The sequence below is a fragment of the Hyperolius riggenbachi genome, chromosome 6, assembly GCF_040937935.1.
Source record: "Hyperolius riggenbachi isolate aHypRig1 chromosome 6, aHypRig1.pri, whole genome shotgun sequence".
Classification (NCBI taxonomy): Eukaryota; Metazoa; Chordata; class Amphibia; order Anura; family Hyperoliidae; genus Hyperolius; species Hyperolius riggenbachi.
The window spans coordinates 229741548-229763935 of record NC_090651.1 but is presented as its reverse complement, the minus strand read 5'-3'; the positions used below and the strand labels follow the sequence as shown (position 1 = coordinate 229763935).

General features: G+C 42.0%; 1 protein-coding gene across 4 annotated transcripts in view; it reads right to left on the bottom strand.

Annotated features, from left to right (window-relative positions):
- Positions 1–22388, bottom strand: part of AJAP1 (adherens junctions associated protein 1) — a 522829-nt gene that overhangs the window by 100941 nt on the left and 399500 nt on the right. For all 4 annotated transcript variants that reach the window (XM_068242743.1, XM_068242742.1, XM_068242741.1 and 1 more), the window contains one exon: positions 10298–10543. In XM_068242743.1, coding sequence (XP_068098844.1) covers positions 10298–10543 — 246 coding nt within the window. The remainder of the gene's footprint in view (positions 1–10297; positions 10544–22388) is intronic.

The following is a 22388-nucleotide window of genomic DNA, read 5'->3' as shown; positions in this document are numbered from 1 at the left end:
GAACTGTGTTCCCATTCATTGATCTAGCGGCTACCGAGCGGCAGTAATGTAGTAGCTATGTCCCTGCACATAGCTATGGCATTTTGCAGGGACGTAGTTACTCTTCCCAGGGGAGGGGGAAGTGGTTAATCCTAAATTCAAAGAAGACTGCTAAACAGACACTGGTACTTTAACAATAAGGCATACAGAAAGGACAGAAAGCATTTGGGCCACAAGAATTTAGTGCAAAGTTTGAGGGAGATAGAACTTTCATTGTTAAAGGAGTCATCAGGCAAAGTAAAGGAAAGCTGATTTACTTACCTGGGGCTTTCTCCAGACCCACGCTGACAGCTTAGTTCGCAAGGGGTTGCTGCACGGTGCAGAGGACGACCAGCCACGGCAGTACACCACGGACAACGTGTGCTTGATTGATCACGCAGGCGCAGTAAGGATGACCTCGAGGTTGTCCTCTGTACTGTGCGGGGGCCCCTGGCCGGCGGCTGTGAACGAAGCTGTCAGTGGGGGAGAGACAGCTGCAAGGGGCTGGAGAAAGCCCCAGGGAAATAAATTAGATTCCAGAAAGGATCGGCACCACAACGAAGTATTATAGCTCTTAATACTTTATTAACAGCTCATGCCATGAAAGAGCTATAATACTTCATTGTGGTGCCGGTCCTTTCTGGAATCTACTACTGTGACCCTGCGGCACAAGGGTGAGACCGAGGCACACATTCTGCTTATCTGGCCCTGATTGGTGCTCCTGGGCCTTTCTTTGCTTCCAGGGAAATAAATTGGCTTTTCTTTACTTTGCCTGATGACTCCTTTAAAGCCCCATCTACACGATATGATTCTTTGTACGATTCGATTACGATTCTATTTATGATCCAATTAAATCTGACATGTCCGATTGGGATTCGATTCGATTTAATTCAATTTGCCATTGTTTTGCAATTGCAAATCGAATTGAATCTAATCGAATCAGGATCGGACATGTTGGATTTAATTGAATCGTAAATAGAATCAAATCGTACAAAGAATCGTATGGTGTAGATTGGGCTTAAGGTAAAAAGCTGGTTAGACATGACAGAATACTTATATTGTGCTATTCTTCTGGTGGTTTCAAAGCGCCAGAGCTGCAGCAACTAGGGAGCTCTCTATAGGAAGTAGCAGTGTTAGGGAGCCTTACTCAAGATCTCCTCACTGAATAGGTGCTAGCTTACTAAACAAAAAGATCCAAGATTCAAACCCTGGTCCCCTGTGACAGAGAGGAGCCCTTAATCAGTACACTATCTATCTTAATTACAAGATGGGGCATAGGGAAGTGTTATCAAGGGATTAGTTCAAGGTATCTGGCAGTGAAAGGTTTAGGGCTAGTTCATAGTGCTCAGATGCGTTGCAATGTAATTCTGCATGTCAACTGCCCATACAAATCTATGACCTGTTCATAGTACTGCGTTGCAATAGATAGCATTATTCTAATTCGCTGCATGCAGGCTTTGCATTAAAGTCTATGTCCAGTCTCCATTGCAGTTCACACACATTTTAACATGTGTGTTGTGCCACTGACCACTGTAAATCTAGCCTTACAGTGTGAAGAAGGCATATGTAAAGATTAGTGGACGTTTACACAATAGCGTAACTCATGATATGCATATGATGTATACAGTCATTGTATGTATAATGAGCCTGACGCACATTAGGCAAGCAACACATGCACAGCATGTATAACGTAATATGCTTTTGGCAATGCCCACTAAACTTTACCTGGATTTTCACTGTAAAGTTTAGTGCATCAGGACCATCATTCTGTGGATATCTTTATGTAGTTTCTGCACATGCAATTTCTTTCCAAGCATAATTTTTTCTCTTTTGCTGAATATTATATTACTACCACTGAGCTGTTTGCCTTTTCTTTGTCTCTTCTTTGGAGAGACTTGTTTCTTGTTTTTAAAATTACTGGTCTTTGCTGGCTGTCTTTTCTGGATCATTACTGTCATGAGGCTGTCACCGCTAGCAGCTCATTTCCTGCAGAGGAAAGAGCAAGAGCTACAGTACATTATATCCATAAAATAAAGTTCTGAGGCTGGCTCTTCTTTCCTCTAGTCCAAACTTATAGCATACTGTCTCTGTGATTCAACAGTTATTTAGAATAGTCAAGTATTCTTAAAGGGGCACTATGGTGAAAAATTGTAAAATTTAAAATACGTGCATTAACAAATAAGTATGTTTTTTTCCGGAGTAAAATGAGCCATAAATTACTTTTCTGCTATGTTGCTGTCACTTACAGTAGGTAGTAGATATCTGACAGAAGCGACAGGTTTTGGACAAGTCCATCTCTTCATGGGGGGATTCTCAGGAATGGTTTTTTTTTTCAAATGCACTTAGTGAATGTCAGTTGCTCTGTCCCAACTGCCAAAAAACTGTGTAGCGAACAGGGAAGCTGCCAGCATCATTGTTTAAATCCTTTTTATGGAATATCTTTATAAAGAATAAAAGCTTTGCTGAGAATCTCATATGAAGAGATGGGCTAGTTCAAAACCTGTCACTTTCAGATTTCTACTACCTTCTGTAAGTGACAGCAACATAGGAGAAAAGTAATTTATGGCTCATTTTACTCTGGAAAAAAACATACTTTTTATTTGTCTATGTTTGCACATACAGGTCCTTCTAAAAAAATTAGCATATTGTGATGAAGTTCATTATTTTCTGTAATGTATTGATAAACATTAGACTTTCATATATTTTAGATTCATTACACACAACTGAAGTAGTTCAAGCCGTTTATTGTTTTAATATTGATGATTTTGGCATACAGCTCATGAAAATCCAAAATTCCTATCTCAAAAAATTAGCATATCATGAAAAGGTTCTCTAAACGAGCTATTAACCTAATCATCTGAATCAACTAATTCACTCTAAAAACCTGAAAAAGATTCCTGAGGCTTTTAAAAACTCCCAGCCTGGTTCATTACTCAAAACCGCAATCATCGGTAAGACTGCCAACCTGACTGCTGTCCAGAAGGCCATCATTGACACCCTCAAGCAAGGGGGTAAGACACAGAAAGAAATTTCTGAATGAATAGGCTGTTCCCAGAGTGCTGTATCAAGGCACCTCAGTGGGAAGTAAAAAGTGTGGCAGAAAATGCTGCACAACGAGAAGAGATGACCGGATCCTGAGGAAGATTGTGTAGAAGGACCAATTCCAGACCTTGGGGGACCTGCAGAAGCAGTGGACTGAGTCTGGAGTAGAAACATCCAGAGCCACCGTGTACAGGCATGTGCAGGAAATGGGCTACAGGTGCGGCATTCCCCAGGTCAAGCCACTTTTGAACTAGAAACAGAGGCAGAAGTGCCTGACCTGGGCTACAGAGAAGCAGCACTGGACTGTTGTTCAGTGGTCCAAAGTACTTTTTTCGGATGAAGCAACTTTTGCATGTCATTCGGAAATCAAGGTGCCAGAGTGTGGAGGAAGACTGGGGGGATAGGGAAATGCCAAAATGCCTGAAGTCCAGTGTCAAGTACCCACAGTCAGTGATGGTCTGAGGTGCCATGTCAGCTGCTGGTGTTGGTCCACTGTGTTTTATCAAGGGCAGGGTCAATGCAGCTCGCTATCAGGAGATTTTGGATCACTTCATGCTTCCATCTGCTGAAAAGCTTTATGGAGATGAAGATTTTATTTTTCAGCACGACCTGGCACCTGCTCACAGTGCCAAAACCAATGGTAAATGGTTTACAGACCATGGTATTACTGTGCTCAATTGGCCTGCCAACTCTCCTGACCTGAACCCCATAGAAAATCTGTGGGATATTGTGAAGAGAAAGTTGAGAGACGCAAGACCCAGCACTCTGGATGAGCGTAAGGCCGCTATCGAAGCATCCTGGGCCTCCATAACATCTGAGCAGTGCCACAGGCTGATTGCCTCCATGCCACGCTGCATTGAAGCATTCATTTCTGCAAAAGGTTTCCTGACCAAGTATTGAGTGCATAACTTAACATAATTATTTGAAGGTTGACTTTTTTTGTTTTAAAAACACTTTTCTTTTATTGGTCGGATGAAATATGCAAATTTTTTGAGATAGGAATTTTGGGTTTTCATGAGCTGTATGCCAAAATCATCAATATTAAAACAATAAAATGCTTGAACTACTTCAGTTGTGTGTAATGAAACTAAAATATATGAACGTCTAATGTTTATCAATAAATTACAGAAAATAATTAACTTTATCACAATATGCTAATTTTTTGAGAAGGACCTGTATTTTACATTGAAAAAAATTTCACCATAGCGCCCCTTTAAATTCCCGGCTCATCTTCAGCTGTTTTCCTAGACTTTCTACCAGACAAATCTTTGAAGCACATGTCAGGAGGAGCCAAGGCATTGGGTCCTTCTTGCACTACTGACTGTCTGTGTAACCCACATCCCTATATCCAATAGTACTATAAGCCATGTCTTTCCACCACTCTATAGTTTTAAAGTAAACCTGGGACCAGATAGACAAGAGGATTTTTACTTACATGGGGTTTCTAAAATATATCTAAAATATATCTAAAAATTCAAATATGAGACTATTTTCTTTGCTACTAATGTTCTATTAACTATCCGTGCTACACATACAATGCATTATATCATACATTTTTTTCACTTTAACCTTGTGTAGTAAATCCTACACTACACTTGTGGCTGCCTAACTCTGATACGGCGTAGGATTTACGCCACCTGCCATTTCCACTCCAGACGTGATCGTGCGCACCCAAAGCGGGAGATTAAGCTGCCATATAACTGCTGACATCTCCAATCAGGGATCAGGAGCCATGGCAATTGGCTCCTGATCACGTGATCACTACGATCGTAGTGATCACTATTAGTAGCGGCGGTCTGAAGGGAAGAAGAGGACGGGGATTCACCTTACTAACATTCTCTCGCCGATTGTCGCTCCCCTCCACTCTGGCCAGTATCCCTGCTCATTCTGCCTTAAGTGTCAGGTCCCGGCTTGATGACATCATCAAGTCGTGACTCGGAACTTAGAGGCAGTACGAGCGGGATGCCAGCCAGGACAGAGAGAGCTAGAGCTGCTCATCACTGGAGCCTGGGAGGTGAGTAAAGGCTTCTGGCAATATGGGGGACACTTGACTACACTGGGGACACCACGCCTAGCTAACTATAGTGGGGATCCGGGTGCCTGACCCCCCAAAATGCACCTCCCCTCCCGCATGTAAAATGGCCTGGTCCTTAAGTGGGGTTAGGCAGCCGGTCCCCAGAAGGTTAAAGTCAGGTCAGAAATAACTGTAGTCTTGTAGAATCAACTGCTACAGAGTGATGATGTCACATCATGCTTCCCTAGACTTTGTGGAAAGGCTAGGCTCATTTTATGCAAAAGCATTGCATTATCTGCGACTCACTTTCACGATGTTTTGAGCCAGTGGCATTGCAAGGCTATTTATACTGTATTTGAGTTACATATTTTTTGTCTGGTATTCCCCTGATTTGAGGTTTAATTTGCAAATGTGGAACTCAGCCATAAAGGAACAATAGTGCATAAAATGTATAAACCTGAATGCCACATGTTCCCCTGCCCCTCATTCCTTTAGTCGACTCCAACTCTTTGTGACCAAATGTACTTTGTACGTCAGATGTGTCTGTCAATTATTGCTTCTTTCAGCTGCTGCATAGGCTTGTTCATAGATTCATATAAGCAGCCCATTTCAGCCTCTGCCATCCTTTTTTTCTTTTGGCTTCACATAATGGGCCATATGCAATTCATTTTTTCACCTGACATTTCTCCCAGGAGATAATTTTTCTTCTTTGATTTAAAATAACGTTTCAGCACATTTCAACTAAAAAAGTACCAAAAAGTAGGTGAAATAGTTCTATCAAAATTATTTTGAGTATTTTCTTGCTTTCTGGTGGCTTAAAAGGCATTTTATTGACAAGTTTAAAAATATCACCTAGGAGAAAACTCAGGTGAAAAAGTGAATTGCATATGGGCCCATGTGACCAAAAGTATTTCACTTAATAGTAGTATAAGCCCTTCTGCTAAACACGTTTGCCTTATTTCTTTAAGTATTGACTGGTTAGATCGTCTAGCAGTCCAAGGAGCTCGGTAGATTTTCCACACCCACAATTCAAAAGCATACATTTGACCTTATTTATAGTCCAATTTTCACAGTCATATATTACTACTGGGAAGACCATAGATTTAACCACCATACCACCACCTAACGCCAATTAGCGGCCGCAAGGTGGTTCCCCCAGGGCCGCCTAACGCTGATTGGCGTCAAGTCCTGGGGGAGTATTTTGCAGGGGATCATGCGCTCGGATGCACGCGCATCTCCGTTTGAGTGATTGAGCTCTGCTCCATCAACAGTCTGCCAGCGGCAATTGCCACTAACAGACTGAAAAGAAAAGAAACGGCTGTTTCTTTTCATTGTACAGCGCTGTGATCTAATACAAACCGGTACTGGAGACAACCCTGTCACTTGGCTGTCCCCTCAAGTGGTAGGGAAAGAGGTCCCTCTCATAGGTAGATGCCTATGAGAGGCGATCTCTTGTGATTGGCTGTCGGGGGGGGGGGGGGGACGGAGGGAAAAAAATACACGTATTTGTTTTAAAAAAGAATACTGCCTGCAGCAGCAATCAGAGCCCCCCAACAGAAAGCTCTGTTGGTGGGCAGAAAACAGGGGGATTCATTTGTGTGCTACATCGTATGGCTCTGCAGTGAGCTGTTAAAGCTTCAGAGAACTGAATTGTAAAAAATAGCCTAGTCACTAGGGGGGTGTAAGCCTGTGGTCCTTAAGTGGTTAACTATCCTGGTCTTTGTTGGTAAAACTTTATTCTTTAGTATCTTGTCCAAATGTGCCATAGCTTTCCTCCCAATGCCACATGGTAGTATATCGTAATAAAAATGTAATTACAATTGCACAATAGCAAACCAAGCCTGCTTAGCAGACACCAACAACAGCACTCCCCATAATGTTCTTTGTAACACAATCTCAACTTAGAATTGCCTACAAATAATTAACTTATACCAAGTCTTTATTTTTACTTATGGCGTAAATGAAGAAATCTCTCCATAACCTACTCACAGTTTTACTAGTTTAAGTGCTCAGCCTTTTAGCCAAGCTACTCACAATTGCAGGTAACCTCTATTTGTTGATCAAGAGAAAAAAAAAAGAGTCTTAACTATTAAAACCACTGAATTTTCCTACTTCCTATACATTACATAAACTAATTTTAGCGCACCAATTAAATGAGTTTCTTGCAAAATAGCTAATCAATATACTACAAAAATAAAAAGATATATTTATACTAAAGAAAACACAACTTTCCAAAATAATGAAAAGAATACCATTATAGATAGACCTAGACGCCTCTTCACGATAATATATACATATATATATGTGCCCTGTATTCATTTTCCAAGCTAATTATTATTTTTCTTGTTTGCTAAATAGTGTTTCTGAATTATGCCAGGAATGTGCCACAAAATAATTACGTTAATGTCTGATCATTAAACAAGCTCTTGTTCTACAGTTTTCAAAGAACAATTATACATTGCATTTTAATTGTACGCTAATTGTCTTCTAGTAAAATCTTCCTACGTTAAATAATGTTTGTATACAGTCATTACCCAGTTCAGAAGTAAATAATAATTAATATGCACTGAATATGGCCAAGTGTAGGTTTTTGATTTTCCAGTAATGTTGGTGTAGTAAGGCAGATTGGACCCCCGTGCACTTTGTGACTCAGTGAAGTGATCTTTCTCCCACCCCAAAATTAGAGGTTCAGCTGTAGCTGTGTGCTGAACTTCAAGATCCATTTTATAGAGGGCATTATCCATATTTTTCTGTGGACATATAAGCAAAAGATGTACAGATTTCAGGAACCAGTCCAAGTTCCAATTGTCAAAGGTTTAATCCATCCTCCACAAACACAAAATAGACACGCGAGTAACAGTATTATGGCCTGACAGCCATTTTACCCATCTCCATGCTTTCTCAGAGTGGGTGAAGCTGTGGAGCATCTCAGGCCATAATACTGTTACTCTTGTGTCCATTTTGTGTTCGTGGGGAATGGAATAAGCCTTTGGCAATTTGAATGTTAGGCCGGTTCCCAGATTCTGTGTATCTTTTGCTCATATGAATAACCTGCCTTGGTCATGAAGCATAGTATTAATGCCAATCAAGTATCCTCTGAATTTCTGCCAGCAAGCATTTGGTGCCAGCATTAGTTACTGAACTGTCTCTCTGCTGCATGATACATTTTTCTGAGGACAGTCTGCTGGGGAGGAGGGAACGGGGAGGGGACAGTTGCACCAATGTAAAAAAAGCTATCAGTTACCTTGCAGTCTCTAACCAGTGTATATAAAGTATGCATCCAGAAAGATAAAGCAGTTCATCTCAATGCATTCTATTTTTAGTAATGGACCAGGGGCTTAATTACTAGGAGTAAGGTAGCACTAGTATGAGAAGGTGAGGTAAAGGACTAGATTTTTAGGTGATGTTAGGGTCAGGCTAGGATTATTAAATGGTTATTTGTTAGGATTAGACTGAAATATAGTAATCATTTGGTGAAAGGTCATGCTTAATGTTAGAATTTTGTTAAGGAATGTGTTATAAAAAGGTACAAGTATCAGGCCAGGACTATCTGCGGGGCAGTAACAATTACAAAGGGGTAAAGGTTAGTGTTATGTAGAAGAAAAGAGTTAAAGGCTTCCATTGGGGAATAACCAAAGGACAGGGGTAGTGTTGGATGTTTTAGGATATCATTATTAGGGTTCAACATTTAACCCTCATATCCCATACAAAAAGAACCAGTGTCTAGAAAGGGTTGCTATTCATTGCGAGAGGAAGGAACCAGGCATTTCAGTTTAGTGCAAGGCTTTAGACAATGGCCCAGAAGGGTCAAACCCAGTCTGATGCTGGGAATACACAGGTCGTTTCCGGCGCTCAATTCTGCGCTCGATTGTTTTTGCTGCTCGACTCCCACTTGATTCTCTTATCTTCCGCTCGTTTTCCTTATATTTTTCAATTCACTTTGATGACAAATCGAGCTGCAAAATAATCTAACGGTGATCAGACATTTCGGAAATTATCTATCTAACCGTCTAATCAGCTAAAAAATGCCCCGTGTATTTCCAGCATTATGTCAACCAACACAGAAGTGAGATTAGAAAACTGTAATCGACAGAGAAATAGAAAGACAAACAGATAGGTGTGTAGATAGGTAGAGAGAGAGGGAGAGAGAAAGAGAGAGAGAGAGAGAGAGAGAGAGAGAGAGAGAGAGAGAGAGAGAGAGAGAGAGATTTCTGTCCCCTTTTCAGAAAGAAAGTCCCTCTTTGGGAACCTAATCCCTTATTCTTTCTTCTTTGTGTGCCAGTACTGTTCAGGACTGATCCTAAAAGATAAGAAATTAGCTTCTAGGAGAGAACCTAGGAGAGAAAGTAAATTGGATTGGGCCCATTATGTGTCTTTTGCTCAATAATTCTTTGTGGTGTGCATGTCTAGGAGTGTGGCAGGGGAATGATTAGAGGTGTGGCAGGGAAGTACCTTACAGCTGTCCTTCTTTCTTATCTCAGAATGTTTTGAGGTATGGATTGATTGATAGATTGACAGAGAGATAGATTGACAGACAGGCAGATAGATAGATAGATAGATAGATAGATAGATAGATAGACAGACAGACAGACAGATAGCGTTGGAAGTACTGTGTAATATAGCATCATGATAGACAGTCAAAAATGTAAAATGTATCTGTTTCAAAATAAAGTGGAGGCAGTCATGTTTGGTAACTGCATACGATGGTTAGATGTAAACAAATTGCAGTGCCTCTTTGTTCTCTTCCTCTAATGATTTCAAATGTGCCCTCACCCTACCGTCCCCAAATCAGGTCATGTGACTTCCTCTTGTAATGTGCATCAAAAGAGGAAGTTGATGTTTTGGGAACGCTGATTTTTAAAAATTGCTGGAAAGATGTGTCTTATTACTTAAGATAAAAGTGGTATTTTTGCATGCAGAAAAGTGCCCTGTTGATTTATGTGGCATGAGATTTTACTAGCAGGTCTGTTTTATTGTGAATGTTCTGCTATCAGTGCAGTGTTTCATGATGAATTGTTCCTAACTAGCTCAGGTATAGCACGACAATTACAAGACATCTATTTACATCAACAGAATTACAAATCCCATTATAGCTAAGCTGTATCATTTCATGGGGAAATTATATAGAGCTTATAACAAAAATATAAAAGAGCATCAAAATCATCAAAACAACCCTGGTATTTCATATACCTTGAAGGGCACGTTATCAGCAAGCGTCCTTACCTATTGCCATTGAAGGTGGTCTTATAGGCTGCTGTTTGGTGTAATGTTTCCTCTGTGGTATATACGGGCACAGGGGTCCGTACACATTCATGTGAACACTGTAGAGTTTCATTGTAGGCGGTAAATATATCCATGTTGCTGGGGACTCGGGCTGGGGTAAAGTCCGTCAGGTTTTGACAGCTCTCTTCTTGCTGATTTATCTTTCGCTGATGGCTGTTTCGGCGAGCGTTTCCACTTTGTGCGCAGCTACATAGGAAGAAAGAAGAATGAGAAAATGAAGAAACAATGTTGTCTTATGCAATAAATGCAGTGCCATTTAGAATGCAAACTTTAAATCTGCTGCCCCTCACATCCTTTCTCAGTGACACTCTGGGCTCAAATATAGACCATATAAGTTGGGGGAATTCTCCCACAGGCACACCTAAAACAGTCAGCTACAACTGGGCAAAGTTTGTAACCCTTTCAATTAAAACTGTTTGTCTGAGGCTGTGCTTTTATTAACACTGATATAAAATAGGTGAACCAACTGTTGAGAATAATAAACTCAAATTAAGCGTTCTCCTAGGGTCAGTCAGATGGGCTCTCAACCACTCGGTCATAACAACAATATGTATTTGTAGTATCACAGACGTCCACTATGAAATAACTATAATCTTAGACCAGATTCCGTTTATATACAAAGAATATAGGAAAAAATACACAGAATAGGGTTATACCGTAACTAGTTTTCAAATAAGACACAAAATATCTAACAGCACTGAAAAATACTTCAATCTGAAGTACATAAAGTTAAATTCCATACTTTATCAACCTCTCGTCACTGTAGGCTTGAACCCACCACAATCCTAAGAGTAAGAGTTTCACGCTCTGCCGTCTGAACTAGCTATGCCTTATGATATAGGACACTTCTATCTACGTCTAGTGATATATTTTTTAGCCCATATTTATACAAGAGTTCTTAAGTTGCATACAAGATATATACAAGATTCACATGTTTCTCAGGCATGCATGTTGGAAAGGCACTTGCTTTTCAGCTTGACCAGGTTTATTATGGATCTATAATAGTTTTTTATTATGGCATTTGTTGGAATACTGTAGCTTGGTTGTTGCTAGTTAACCTTGGTAATATAAGTAATAAAGGGAAAATGGTACAAAAGGATAGGTAATCTCTTTTAGTGATAAATTGCAATATGTACACACGCAAGACCTCCCCATGCAGGACTGTCTCAGCTGAGAATCTAGCATGTGTACGGCTGTCCTAGGACACTGACTAAAGATCTGTTTAAGCAAAAAAAAAGAGATTACCCAGAAAATAGTGGGAAAAAAAGATACTAATGTGTAGTATGGATGAGGAATAGAACATTAGTAGCAAAGAAAAGAGTCTCTTATTTTTATTTTCATAAAGCACATAAGCACACTCTGTCTTTTAAACTATAAAACAAAGCAGAAATAATGACCCTTTGAACTTTCATGCAGTAAAACCTTATTTAAAGTTGTCTCTCACACTTTCTTTGCTCTTTAAGTGCTTCAAAAACAAGGCTGTATTCAACCCAGTAGGTTAAAGAGCACAAAGAAGGTACTTTACATACATAACAACTGAAGTTGTTTACTTATTCCTGTACTGGAAAATAATGTCTCTTTTCTTTGCTACTTATGTTCTATTTCTTAGCTGTACTACACATAGAATTCATTATTCCACAAGTTTATTTTGCTTCAGGTTTGCTTTAAGCATAAGTATAGACACACTTTAAAATACACCTGTCAGGCATGGTGGAGGCAGACATCTTACCTTCTTACTAAAAATGCTAGTTCTCTGGCTATAATGCATAATATAATAGCTATAATCCTCCGATGTAATGCTTCCTTAGTTAATCCCCTACAACATGCATATTAGGAGAGTCAGTAAGTAAAATGTTCTTTTACTTAATCTTAAAGAAAATCTGTAACGAAAAAACCTCCCCTAGGGGGTACTCACCTCGGGTGGGGGAAACCTCCGGATGCTATTGAGGCTTCCCCGTCCTCCCCGGTCCCACGGTGGCGGCAAAAATCCTCCCGGAGCGGTGGCGATGTAAATATTTACCTTTTGGCTCCAGCGCAGGCGCAGTATCCACTCCTTCCCACGGAGATAGGCGGAAATAGCCGATCTCCGTCGGGCCACTCTACTGCGCAGGCGCAAGTTGCATGCGCAGTAGAGCGGACCAGACGGTGATCGGCTATTTCCGCCTATCTCCGTCAGAAGAGCCGCAACAGCGCCCCTGCTGGAGCCTGGAAAGGTAAATATTTAACAGGCTGTCGGATCTGTCGGGCCGCTGTTCTGAGGGCTGCAGCGAGACCCCCGTGGGACTGAGGAGGATGGGGAAGCCTCATTAGGATCCGGAGGCTTCCCCCTCCTGAGGTAAGCACCCCCCAGGGGACGTTTTTCTTGTTACAGTGTCTCATTAAAAGACATCCCTAAAACATACACGGTTTTCTGCTAAAGAAGCGTCTTTCTGAAGGACTATGAATGACTTTGCAACGTGGGGTATGCAGAATGAAGAAAGTAATGCTTATATGCACCATTACTGGCACCAAACTAATCCTTAGAAGCCTCTCACACATCACATATGGATCCAGACATATTTATATCAAAACTTTTAAGTTGGTGACAGGTCAGGATAAAAGTGGATCTGTAGCAAAAATAGCAATGAATAAAATGGCTTTTTTTTTACAAAATTCTTATTATCTAGTCAGTGTTTGCCCATTGTAAAATCTTTCCTCTCCCTGATTTACATTCTGAAATGTATCACAGGAGGTGACATCTTTAGTGCTGTCAGGCAATCTCTGAGGAATGTTTGGTTACTGAGAGTTCCGAAGCCAGTACAAAATACTGGTCTCGCAGAATGCTGGGAAGGGGTATTTTTTTATAGCAAAGCTAATCGGCCTAGGCTAAACATCACTGGGAGGGCAGGGCTACATTCAACATACAGCAATATATAGATATATGAAGTGTTTCTGATGCGGATACCAGGAAAATTACCATAAAAGTGGGTATCCTGAATAATTTAATGCATTCTAATATATGTCGTTACAGTGCCTCTTTAAAGTGGACCTGGTCTCAGAATGTCTTCTCTGCTCTAAAAGATAAGCAACAGCATAATAACCTTTAAAAAAAACATGTTATTTTGTTACAGCTGATACAAATCCTAAAATTAAATCTGCATTGTTTCTACTTCCTGATTCATGGAAGCATATTGTAAACATCCCGTGCTTTCAAGTGAGCCTATCTGCCATCTCTGCCACGGCAGTCATATGACACAGAGGAGAGATCAAATTACAACTTGTGATTAGACACAAATGAGGGTGAAACAGGCAAAACTCTCTAAATACATACAGGGTGCATGTCTCTCTGTTTTCCTTCTGTTCAGGTCCACTTCAAATAAAATGAAGTCAAATCCAGTCTATATACAAGTAGAATACCTTTATAGTAAACTCCAAGGGACCATGGAAAAGTAGTTTATTATACCAGAAGTTTACTTCATCAGAATTCGTCATACATTTTTTATTTATCAAGATGCATTTGCTGGAACCAAGGACTGAGTTTACTATATCCAGAGGTTTACTATATTAGAGTTTAATATAATGAGATTCTACTGTATGTTGATAGGCAGAGTTTAAGGTACTATGTTTTTTGTGCCTGTAACCTCCCGAGATTATTGTAAAATACAAGCAATCTTACTCGTACTGCTTTCAGAAACGTAACTGTTACTTTGTGAATCTAAACTTTTTTTTTCCTTTTAATTGAAGTGAACAGTGGAGACATAAGTTTGGTATGGCAAAAACAGTATTTATGGTACTATTGTAAGATTGTGTTCAGGAAATAAAATACCCCATCCACAGCCAAGTTCAGTAGTTCTCTCTAAGTAATGATTGGTTGCAGAATGTAATTTCACCAATTACGTTATTTATTTCCGTAGGCCATCGCAATCTTTCTAATGGAAAGAGAGGTCATATAGGAGTCTATATTCCACCATAAAACAAGAAGAAGAAGAAAGAATACATTGCAGCATTCAGAAAAAGCACTCCATTTAAAGTTTATAGGTTTTCTAAAAGTCACTTTCGAACCAGATCAGTACAGCTAAATTATTAACTTACAGGAATGTAATGCTTAAATCAATTAGAAAATATATATTTTTAATTTTTGCTCGTGTAGTGGGATCTAAAAGTCTTCAAAGTCACCTTTACTTTCTCAGAAATGCTATGATATGAAGTCAGATTTCTGAAGCAAGAGATTTTTCTTTAAGGGCACCAGAACCGACATGTGACATGATGAGATAAACATATGTATGTAAAATGCCATTTCTGCCTATAACTAGGCTGTGTTCAGGGCCGAGCCTGGGCGGGTGCTGCGGGTGCAAGGCACCCATGCGCCTGCCTCTGCGAGGTGCCGCCCGGCCGCCGCTCTCCCCCTGTGGCCGAAGCTCCCTCCCTCTAGCCGCCGGCGCCGCCGCGTCAGACCTCGATCAGGCGGGCGGGCGCTAGGACCTAGCACGCCGCACTGATATGCGGAAGTGACATCACTTCCGCATATAGAGCGGGTGCGTCCGGCGCCCTCTTACTGGTCGGGTCGCCCGCCGATTGAGGTCTGAAGCTGCTGCAAGGTGAGGGGGGAGCGGCGGCCGCAGCAGCAGCGGCTAGAGGAGAGAGGAGAGGAGAGGGGAGGGGAGGCTCTCCTGTCACTAACTACCTAAACGGGGACCCTATACCCCCTGGCTACATAGACTGGGCACATATACCCCCTGGCTACATAGACTGGGCACATATACCCCTGGCTACATAGACTGGGCACATATACCCCTGGCTACATAGACTGGGCACATATACCCCCTGGCTACATAGACTGGGCACATATACCCCCTGGCTACATAGACTGGGCACATATACCCCCTGGCTACATAGACTGGGCACATATACCCCCTGGCTACATAGACTGGGCACATATATCCCCTGGCTACATAGACTGGGCACATATACGCCCTGGCTACATAGGCTGGACACATATACTCCCTGGCTACATAGACTGGACACATATACCCCCTGGCTACATATACTGGACACATATACCCCCTGGCTACATATACTGGGCACATATACCACCTGGCTACATATACTGGGCACATATACCCCCTGGCTACATATACTGGGCACATATACCCCCTGGCTACATATACTGGGCACATATACCCCCTGGCTACATATACTGGGCACATATACCCCTGCCTACATATGCTGGGGACATATACCCCTGGCCACATATGCTGGGCACATATACCCCTGCCTTCATATGCTGGGACATATACACCTGCCTACATATACTGGGACCATATACCCCTGCCTACATATACTGGGCACATATATCCCTGGCTATATATTCTGGGGACACTGGCTGTTTGTCATTATGTGCATTTATTGGTGAAAATCTGTCTCTTATTATGTGCATTTGCTGGTGAAAATCTGTCTCTTATTATGTGCATTTGCTGGTGAAAATCTGTCTCTTATTATGTGCATTTGCTGGTGAAAATCTGTCTCTTATTATGTGCATTTGCTGGTGAAAATCTGTCTCTTATTATGTGCATTTGCTGGTGAACAGCTGTCTCTTGTTATGTGCATTTACTGGTGAAAAGCGGTCTCTTGCTATGTGCATTTACTGGTGAAAAGTGGTCTCTTATTATGTACATTTACTGGTGAAAAGCAGTCTCTTGTTATGTGCATTTACATGGGGAAAAGCTGTCTCTTGTTCTGTGCATTTACATGGGGAAAAGCTGTCTCTTATGTGCATTTAGTAGGGAAGTTTTGTCAGTAAAAGTAATCTTTTGTCAGTAAATTTAGGTATTTGTCAGTAAAAAATAACGTGAAAGGTTGGCAACACTGGCAGGCTGCGTGGCGCAACGGGAAAGATACAGGCAGCCCACCTTGGGCTTGGCAAGGGGGAGGAGCCAACATCAGCGAGCGAGAGTAGGGTGGCTGCAGGCAGCCATAAATACGCAGTGTGTGACTGCATCGCACTCGCAGAGCCTCTCAGCCTGAGTCAGTCCAGAGACTAGCAGACTCGCAGGAAGCCAAAGCCAGCCAGGAGCAAGCCCATGGAAGAGGGGTAGGAATGGGGTATCACATGCATGCGTAAAGAGGTGGAAGGTGTGGGTGTGATTAGGCAGGACATGGGTGTGGTTATGTGGTTGGGCGCGGTTAAATTAACCACTCCCATAGGCGCCAGAGAAAATCTTGCACCCAGGTGCCAGGCACCCCAGGCTCACCCCTGGCTGTGTTCATGTTTTTCTTTTTCTCGTTGAATGGGTTACACATTCAGGTAAACAAATTACAGTTTCTTTCCAGTTGGGGCCTAACTGGACTATAGTGTACCCTTCACTGATAACTAATTACAGCCATAAAACTCTTGCTTGGCAGAGAACAGCTTCTGAGTGCATGGAATAGGTAAAAAGGTCAACAGTGCATAGATTATGGCTCTAAATGCTGTCAGACTGTGTTACTCAGGTGAGGCAATAACGCATTAAACCTTTTTAGTTTTTAAACAGAAAATGAAAGTGGGAAGTTAACCACTTGAGGACCGTAGGCTTACACCCCACAGTGACCAGGCTATTTTTTTACAATTTAGGCCACTGCAGCTTTAAGGCCTCACTGCAGGGCCATACAACTCAACACACAAGTGATTCCCCCCTTTTCTGCCCACCAACAGCGCTTTCTGTTGGTGGGCTCTGATCCCTGCCAGCATGTTTATTTATTTTGTTTTATTTATTTGCATTTTTTTTAAATAAATATTACTATTTTTTTTTATACCCGCCCCTCCCTCCCTCCGCCAGCCAATCACAGCGATCGACTGTCATAGGCATCAGATCAGCCTATGACAGCCGATCACTTCTGTGCCTCCCTCAGGACAGCCGTGTCACACAGATGTCCCCAGTAGAGCGCTGCTGTAGATCGCAGCGTACAATGTAAATAGACGGTGGTTTCGCTGTCTCACAGTCTCGTAGCGGTGATCGCTGGGAGACTGATGACGGAGCAAAGCTCCGTCATTCAAGCATACATGCGCGCCGATCTCCTGCAAAACCCCGCCCCATTGACGTTGATCAGTCCTGGGGCTGCCGCCACGTATGCGGCATAGAGCGGTCAGCAACCAGTTAAATAATGTCATTTTTAGAAGTAGGAGGATGGATACAATTGTTTATCTTATCAGTTTATTTTCAGTCCAGGTTTACTTGAACCTTTTCTCTGTTCTTTCATACATGAAAGCTTTATGCCACTTCCCTGAAACAGAAACTTAAACACAAGCAGTGCTGTATACAACTCTTAATACAGACAGGCATCTTCCTCTGCTTTGTCCTTCACTGGTTCATTGAAAAGTGAAGGATGAGCCTAGAAATAATTGTTCTGGCCCACCCAGTTAATAAGGGAATTGGTCAGACTAAAATAATTATTCTGAAATTCAGACTGTCATCAATTGGCATGATTAATAGTATCTGATCTGATCAAACATACGATTGAGCATTTGGGAGCTTGTACCTTTAATGAGCATCTTTAAAGGGGAACTGAAGAGAGAGGTATATGGAGGCTGTCATGTTTATTTCCTTTTAATCAATACCAGTTGCCTGGCAGCCCTGCTGGTCTATATCTCTGCAGTAGTATCTGATTAAAACCAGAAACAAGCATGCAGCTAGTCTTGTCAGATCAGACTTATAAGTCTGAACCACTGAAACACCTGATCTGATGCATGCTTGTTCAGGGGCTATGGCTAATAGTATTAGAGGCAGAGGATCAGCAGGGCTGCCAGGCAACTGGTATTGTCTAAAAGGAAATAAACATGACAGCCTCCATATACCTCTCTCTTCAGTTCCCCTTTAAACAGAGCTTTCTGAAACTTTCTGAAAGGTGGGTACAACTCATTCCACAAGGGTCTCAAAGAATTTAGCCAAATGGTTCTGGTCAAACAGGGCAGTCAAATAACCCCAGGTTTTGCAAAGGAATACCTTCTGATTTTTAATTTCTATGACACCTAAGATGTTGGGGGCTACATAGAAAATTACCATGCTGAAGAGAAAACAGTAACATGAGACATAATGAGATCCCAAACCAACTTTGAACTAGAATGTGTTTTTTTCTTAACTTTGCTACGTTTTTAAGCATTTGGAGTGTAGTCGAACTATAGCATAACTCTCACTGATAACTTGGGCTGTAAAACGTTGTGTATCTGATACAATCAGCTCTGAATGCAGAGAAAAGTTCAGAAGTTTAAGAATTGTCTGTGTGGGAGCTGCATAACATTAAAAACGGTCTTCATGCACCTGACCCTGTGTCAGTCAACAGTTTAAAGGCAGATTTTAACCCTTAAATGCAATATAGGACTATGGTATGCCAGACATTTTCTAAGCAGGAGCAGGTAAAACTATTTGTCTCATCAGTTTATTTTCACTTAAGGTTTGCTTTAAGACCAGGAATAAAATGTATAATCAGTTTGCCAAAAGTTCCAGTATTATGATTTTTTGTTGTTGTAATAATTGGATTGTTATGTAGCTCCAACATATTTAATGCAGCACTTTGCAATAAATAAGGTTACAGGCAATGATAATAGGGTGACAGACAACACAATACAGGTAATAAGCAGTATTAGGTAATAGGAAGTATTAGTCCAAGTAATTCAAGTAATTCAAACGTTGTTTGTGTCGGTAAGGTGAATGAAGTGTATTCATGGGAAAAAAAAGGGGGAGTAAGGAAGCGATAAATAACAGCTTGTTAAAGCCAGCAAAGACCTGCCGAGTTTGCTCTACACAGTAGCATTTTAGGCGACAAATGGAGCCCTTTCAGCTTAATGTTATGGAATTTTTAAGGGTACATCAGAAGAAGGGTATCTATACAGTTTGGCCGCTCACAAAATAAACAATCAATTACAGAGGAGGAAGGGTTAGAAATCGTACATAGTTAGAGTTATATAATTTATAAGAATAATTATATATATTATACATATATATATATATATATATATATATATATATATATTATACTTATAGTATAATATTTTATAAAAGATATAATTTATAAAAAATAAGTCACATGTGTCTAAAACAGCATGCACCTTGTCATTAGGGAGCCAGCGGCAAACTACCGCACATTTAGCAAAGTTTACCGACAGCTTTCCGCACCACACCGCACACTTACCGCACACTTACCGCCTGCTATCGCACTTGGAATTTTTTTAATGAACTCACTGCAAAAACCCTCATTTACCCCTAGCCAGGCCCGGCCCTAGACTTTTTGCTGCCTGAGGCAAAATTCAAAAAAATCGCCGCCCCTCCCCCCCCAAGCCGTGTGTGTGTGGGGGGCCGCCCGAGCTGGAGGGGATAGCGGGCAGGAAGGGGGTATTGGGCCTAGCGGCGGGGAGGGGGGTCGGACCCCCCCCTCCCTCGCCTGGGTCCCCCGTCCTCCGCTCCCCTCCAGCTTTAGAAGTGAGGTCGCTGGCTGCAGCTATATTGTAAGAGGCAACGGGCGGGGATCACTCACCTCTTCCTCGTTCCAGCCCGAGCCTGCGCTCCACTGACGTCACTTCCTGCGGCGTAGCAGGAAGTGACGTCAGTGGAGCGCAGGCTCGGGCTGGAACGAGGAAGAGGTGAGTCCTCCCCGCCCGTTGCCTCTTACAATATAGCTGCAGCCAGCGACCTCACTTCTAAAGCTGGAGGGGAGCGGAGGACGGGGGACCCAGGCGAGGGAGGGGGGGGTCCGACCCCCCCCCCCCCGCCGCTAGGCCCAATACCCCCTTCCTGCCCGCTATCCCCTCCAGCTCGGGCGGCCCCCCACACACACAGACGGGCGGCTGCCGCCCCTCCAGAAGTGCCGCCTGAGGCAAAAGTTTCACCCCGCCTCATGGGCGGGCCGGCCCTGCCCCTAGCGGTAATTTACCGCCCATCTCTGAACTACCGCACACACTTTTATGAATTGAGGCCAATGTAGAATACACAAGGAGGGAGGGCCCTGCAAAAGGCGTACAATTTAAAGGGAACCCAAAGGGAAGGGGTGATGACACATCAATTCAGGAGGAGTATCAATTTCTATAAGAAGAAGAAGACCTTGGTCAGAGATTGGAGGAAGTGCTTTTAGATAGAATATATGTTTTCAGCAAGAGGTAGGCTTCAAGGCACCACTTCAAGATTTCAAGGGTTGAAGAGAGATTATTATTAATTTTCTCTGCCTACTGCATGGTTTTGGAGTGTAAAAATCTGATAGACTGATCACATCTGAGGAAAATTTGTACTGTTAGTGAGTAAATTTACCGTTAGTAAATTTGTACCTTTAGCAAAGCTTGCTGGTATGGATAAGAAGTTTGGCCTGGATTATATGGGCAACTGGAAATCAGTTGACAGAGGGATTGACAGAGAGGAACGGTGTAGGAAGACTAGACAGACGTAAATAAGCCTAGTCTAGACTTGAGAGTCTGTTAGCTGGTTGGCCACAAAGGAGAAAATCAGGTAACTTAGATACTGGTTTCAGAAGGTTTCCCATAGATTACAATGTTAAGCAGCACCACAGAGCTTTGGCTATCACTAGCCAAACTCCAGTAATCAACAACAGCAAGCAGCAGATCTCTAGATAATGGCTGGTGGGAGGGTTAGTGTTAGAAGATAGGTTATGAGTATGCTAGAGGTGATTAATAATTAGGGAGAACAGGTTAGTGTTAGGCATAGGTAGAAGGATAGTGTTACGTGTAGTTACATAAGTTAGTATTAGGCTTTACGGGGGAGGGGGTTAAAGCTAGGCATAGGTAGAAGAGATAGCATTAGGGGCCTGATTCACAAAGCGGTGCTAACAGTTAACACGCTGGTGAAAAGCCCTTTATCATGCCTAAACTCAGTTTAGGCGTGATAAGTTTAGGTGTGATAAGTTTAGGCATGATAAGTTTAGGTGTGATAAGTTTAGGCGTGATAAGTTTAAGCACCAACTGGGTTAGAACCGCAGTGCACAGCTGATCAAAAGTTTTGCGCTAGCAAAGTCTGGTGCATTTCGCATTGAGTTTACTGGCGCTGCTTTGCGTGCGTGACTTTGAGCGTGATCTAAACTTATCTAAAGTTATCATGCCTAAACTTATCACGCCTAAACTTATCACGCCTAAACTGGCTTTTCACCAGCATGGTGCAATGGTTATCACGCCAAAAGTCTCTAACTGGGTTAGCACCGCTTTGTGAATCAAGCCCTAGGTGTAGTTACAGGAGTTAGTGTTAGGTTTTATGGGAGGAGGGGGTTAGTGCTAGGCATAGGTAGGAGGGATAGTGTTAGGTGTAGTTACAGGAGTTAGTGTTAGGCATTATGGGGGAGGGAGGGAGGTTCGTGCTAGGCTTAGGTAGGAGGCATAGGGCCTGATTCACAAAGCGGTGCTAACAGTTAGCACGCTGGTGAAAAGCCCTTTATCACGCCTAAACTCAGTTTAGGCATGATAAGTTTAGGTGTGATAAGTTTAGGTGTGATAAGTTTTGGCATGATAAGTTTAGGTGTTATAAGTTTAGGCGTGATAAGTTTAAGCACCAACTGGGTTAGCACCGCAGTGCACAGCTGATCAAAAGTTTTGTGCTAGCAAAGTATGGAGCACTTTGCATAGAGTTTAATGGCACTGCTTTGCGTGCGGGACTTTGCGCGCAATCTAAACGTATCTAAACTTATCATGCCTAAACTTATCATGCCCAAACTTATCACGCCTAAACTTATCACGCCTAAACTGGCTTTTCACCAGTGTGGTGCAATGATTATCATGCCTAAAGTCTCTAACTGGGTTAGCACCGCTTTGTGAATCGAGCCCATAGTGTTAGGTATAGTTACAGGAGTTAGCGTTACTGGGGGAGGGGGGTTGTGCTAGGCATAGGTATCAGGCACACTGATAGTAAAATATTGTAATAATATATTACTGATATTCTAACTACCAGCATAATCTGACGCCCAATCTAAGCGGGATGAGTCAATACACACTCATAAAGGAGGATTTTGAAAAATAAAGTGATGCTTCATCTCTGTCTGCCTCTGCTTTATGGGCTTCTTACTTTTATAAGTAATATTTCATGTT